Source organism: Falco biarmicus, chromosome 9 (assembly GCF_023638135.1).
Source record: "Falco biarmicus isolate bFalBia1 chromosome 9, bFalBia1.pri, whole genome shotgun sequence".
NCBI classification, from domain to species: Eukaryota; Metazoa; Chordata; class Aves; order Falconiformes; family Falconidae; genus Falco; species Falco biarmicus.
In genome coordinates this window covers 54,625,545-54,630,544 of record NC_079296.1, presented here as the reverse complement: position 1 = coordinate 54,630,544, position 5,000 = coordinate 54,625,545, and the positions used below count along the sequence as shown (strand labels likewise).

Sequence of the window (5,000 nt, the reverse complement as noted above, 5' to 3'; positions counted from 1 at the left end):
TAGTGCTTTTGATTTTTTCCTGATGAAAAGTGAAAAGTAGTAATTACGGAGTGACAGAGGAAAATGAAGTTTTGAACCAAAAGGCAAAGTTCGCGGATGAAAAAACCCAACCCAATTAGCTGCTTATGAGGAATCGAAATTCAGAGCATTTGCTCTTCCATCTCCCTCAACAACCTTTTGATTGACTCTGCTTAGATCTGTACAGCAAAGCAGATAAATCGACATGCCACATGCATGCGATGCTTAATCATTTGTAATAGCCATATTTGCCCTGACATACAATTTGCTATATCAAGCCAGTTTTTTCTTGCTCACCAGTGTTCTGCTGCTTGGTCTTTGCTTTATAAAACATTTAATAGTTTGCTTTAAATACATCAACATGCTGATATATGATTGCCCTTTGTATGCCTCCTTGAGAAATCATGCACTTTCCTTCTGTTGTGCTTTGCATGGTTTGTCATTGGTGAAGAGATCTCTTGTCGGGAAAGAAGGGGTATTAAGGTCTTGATTTTCTGTCTTGTACAAGCAGCTACTCCGTGCATAAAGGCCATCAGTCCTAGTGAAGGCTGGACTACTGGTGGGGCTACTGTCATCATAATCGGAGACAACTTCTTTGATGGCTTACAAGTCGTATTTGGAACTATGTTGGTCTGGAGTGAGGTAAGCTATCTAAATTGGTGGGCTTTGAACTGTAACATTTTTCCATGAATGATTTTAACAAGCTGTCAATAGGCTATTGACATGAGGTATCATGAGATTTTGTTTCACGGTGCCTTTTTAACCATGAATTCACATGTGACAATTGACTACACGGCGAGAAATATACTTGAGGCACATCATGGCCCTCTAGTGGAAGACTTGCTGTAGGAGGTCTCCCAGTACAATTGGACAATTAGTGTTAAAATTACTAGAAGTAGCCTTAAGGAGACATATGGAGGCAATTTTCATATGAATGATGCCCTGTGGCCTTTCCTGCAAACGAAAACCAAGGATCATTTACAGAGCTTTTTCTTAACAAAACTTGTAGAACCCATATCTTTGAATGTGACGGCAAGAAGGGAGAATTTTGAGACGATGAGTCCGATTGAAAGTAATTTTTGTAATTGTGTAAACTGGCTGGCATCAGTCTTATCAGTGCCATCTTGATTTAAGGTATGTTTTCTGTACGATTTTTATAGCTGATAACACCCCACGCCATCAGAGTTCAAACACCACCACGGCACATTCCAGGAGTTGTTGAAGTAACTCTCTCCTACAAATCCAAACAGTTCTGCAAAGGTGCTCCTGGCCGATTCGTCTACACTGGTAAGTGTACGGTTTCCTTACTCTTTTTGGGATAACAGCTCCTGTCTCTTATGGCCATACAGACAGTGCAAAGCGTGAATATTTACACTGCTGTTAAAAAATAGGATGTGTCTTGCAGGAAATTTAACTGGTGGTAGCTGGACCTCAAAATACCTGTTCGTATGGGCACCCAGAAGCTCTGGTGCCTATCCAAGCCTCTTGGGTCTCGAAAATGTCTCAATGTCTCATGGGATCAAGCTCTTTCACAAGATGCCTGTCACTTCCTGTTTTCATTTTGGCCAGAAATAGATTAACAACGGTATTTCCTACCCTTCTCCAGCCAGAAAAAGGAGTTAAGAAGTATTCAGTGATGAAAAATATTTTTCAGACTATCTATCCAAACTTCTTGAACTTCCCTAAACGTTCAGTTGAAGTTTCAGGCACCAGTTCAAGTAGCTGTTTCTGGATCCAAATAACTTTATCCAACCTTACTCACAATCTGGCACTCAAAATTCTTTCAGACCTGAAACTTGGGATGCAAACTCACGAGCCTGCGAATGATTTATTTGTGCCAATTCTTTTAAATACATTTGATTTGAATTTACAAGAGCACAAGAAAAAGTCAGAACTGCGTGGTTTCCAATGGTTTTAATATGAAATCTCTTACTTTGGGATGAAGTATTGCTGGCTTTTTATCTAAAATGTGTATTACAGTTTTTCTGGCATTTAAGAATGAATTTAACTGAGGTGCTGGGAGGGGAAAGGGAGAAATAGCAATTTAATTTACTGTACTTTCGGATGAGGATTCTAGGTAATAAATCTGATCTGATGAATCAATCTCTCTTTTGAAAACAAAGAGCCTTTAACTGTTTACTCGACAGACTGCAGGGATTCGGGGAGAGTTCTAGCTGCTTACTGGGTAGATAATGCAGATTACAGATGATGTGCAGATGATGTGCATTTTGATGAATATTTTCCCACTAGGCTGCAACTGTTTCTATCTATTAATTTAGATCTAATGGGAAAAGTGTGTTCCTGGGTAGTTTTCAGCTAGGACGTTTTAAACAGTTAACGCATCGTGGATATGTTTTTCTGTCTGCCTAAGATCTATCACTGAAATGAACTTTTAAGTGAAGGTAGCATCTGAGATTCCTATCTTCCATCTGTCCCCAAAGAAATCACAACCTGAGCAAAACCAATGCTCGCATTCACACCTGGGTGCCTCACTTCTGGCTGACAAGGGAGAGACTATTTACATTTTCTTGATCATCCTGATTGGATTTTTACCAGCGCTACCAAATGGGATGGTAGTGACCACGGTGGTTTTGGTGCTGGCGATGTATCTTGAAAGCCAATGTTGTGTTGTAGTCGGCTGCAAAGGTGGGAACCGCAGGTGGGGCTGCACGCCGTCGCAGTTGCAGGCTTAAAAATGCTGTTATGAATGTAGCCCATGCAAAGCTACAGCAGAGTGTCCTGACAAGTATGACTAGCTAAGATAAGTGTTCAGCAAAATAAAAAATGAATGAATTAAGACCTTTAGACTAAGTTCCAGCTATTTTAGCTGTTGCGGGCTGGTGCAGTTCCATCGCACACAGGGAAGCGCTGCAGATTTGAACCAGATGACAGTCTGGCGCTCAGTGCAGGAGCCTGGAATTTTGAAGTGCTCGATAGTAGTGTCTCTAACTGATTTTTTAGGTGCTGATTTTGCAAATTGGGCAAATTTTTGCTGTTTTGAACTTCCTTCTAATGCACAAATGCAAGTATGTATGAAACTGGAAGGAAAAGCCATTCGTTTCTTCTTTCCAGGGGTCATTTTTTGTCTCTGTCACCAAGTAAAGATGTCCAAAAGAATGGTGAGAATGTCAGGAGCTTCTCTTGCTGGAAGAAAATCGTAATAAAGTTACACTACCAACAACACTTTAACAGGAATATATATTTAAAACACCTTTTGAGGGAAACGAAAGCCTATATGCCAGCAATAAGAAAATAAAAAGATAAAGCCAGCGTCTGCCTGACCGAGAAACTTCTGCCTGCTTTGCTTTATCCTGAAGTGATAGGGTGACTGAGATAGTCTTCGGAAATTACAGCTGCCATTGAGAGTGAAGCCAAGCCTCACTGTATTTCAGAAAACGAAAATGATGTAGCCCTAGAGGAGGGAGGGGCTGGATCCCCAGGGCATCTGTTTCCCATCAGTGTCCCACCATGCTTGCAGTCTGGCTTGGCACTCTAACATTTAACCTTCCCAGCATGAGGTAGACCATAGGGCAACAAGGCTGCAGAATAATGAAACAAGAGTGTAGTGTGGTGTACAAAGCCTTTGTGAGCAGAGAAGTTGAGACATTAAATGATCAGGGTACAGAGATATGAAAGTTCCAGATTTTTCTGAAAAGCCCCCATTAATCTCACGCAGAAGCAAGAGCACGCCGTCTCTCAGCAGGCAAAGGCAAGGCCTTTCCCTATCTATCCATGCCTTTTTGCCCGCTGCTTTCAACTATTATAAAGATACAATTACCTTGGGAGATTGTGGCAGTTCAGTTGATTAGCACGGTGAATTAAAAGAATGAGTCACAAATGACATGTCCAGCTCTTCTCTACTAGTCCTTTGTATTCCCAGTGTACCTCACCCCTGTTGTAAGAAGGTCAAAAATTAGAGAGAGATAACAATTTTCAAGCAGCTAGCACTTAGGAGCAGAATTAACAATCATTCTGTATGTAATTGCCAGTTAATAGTAAATTGCCTTCTAGACTGTAAAATGCAATATAAACTGGTGGGCACCTAAAATTAAATTAATGGGGTATTTGCTGCATTTAAAAGTGAATAGTGCAAATTGATAACTGGGTACAATACTTGTTTTAATACATATCGAACAGTATGTTGTTTGCTTGTTTAATAATAATTTTAAAAGTACTACCTGAAAAATTCTTTATCTTTCTGGGTAAATCAAGTGGTTTGTGCAGGTTCTAGCCATGATTTTGCTGGTAAAGTCTTCCAGGTTTCTAAATTAAATATCAGAGATTATTTTTTAATTAGAGTATAAGCACTGCAGTGTTATTTGATTATGGCAAATTGTGATTTGTATGCTTCTGAATGAAATTATGTTACAGATAAAATTGCACCTTGATACACATATTTTAAGCTCTGTAGATTCTGTTGGTTTACTTTAAGATGAGCAGCAGTACTGTATTTACAATGTATTTGTGCCACCGCGTTACTGTTTTCTCTGAGCCTGTATTTTGCATAATGATTTCCTAGCAAATAAAGGAAGTGTAGTCTGACCCCGCGTATGTTAAAATAGTTTCAAAGAGTGCTGCTTGGCACTTGGAACTTTTAATGCTAACTGCTCTCACCCTAATGCTTCTGTTGCACACCCTGATTTTGATAACTTCTTTTGCTCAGTTAAAGAAATGACCTGAACTGTCAGGAGACCAGAGATCATTTGCAGTAGACTGTACCCAGTTGCTGTACAAGGTATTGGCATTCGATTGCAAACATGTCCAAAGCAGACGTAGAGAAAGCGTGAATGTTGAATACATGGAACCATTCCCAGGTCTGCAATGCATTTGCTAGATGTGAACATAGAAATGATTATTTTGCACAAAGACTTGCATTCAATTTTAAGCTTATGAAACCATTACTCAACCAGTAATCGCTCACAGTTTGTGTTCCTTCTGATAGAGTATTTATGTTGAAGAAGTACGGCCGGGCTCTAAGGCTG

At 39.9% G+C, this 5,000-nt stretch overlaps 1 protein-coding gene across 2 annotated transcripts in view; it reads left to right on the top strand.

Moving 5' to 3' along the window:
- EBF3 (EBF transcription factor 3) overlaps positions 1 to 5,000 on the top strand; it is a 121,093-nt gene that overhangs the window by 85,507 nt on the left and 30,586 nt on the right. For both annotated transcript variants that reach the window (XM_056352371.1, XM_056352373.1), the window contains exons 9-10: positions 530 to 660; positions 1,179 to 1,305. In XM_056352371.1, the coding sequence (XP_056208346.1) occupies positions 530 to 660; positions 1,179 to 1,305 (258 nt within the window). The remainder of the gene's footprint in view (positions 1 to 529; positions 661 to 1,178; positions 1,306 to 5,000) is intronic.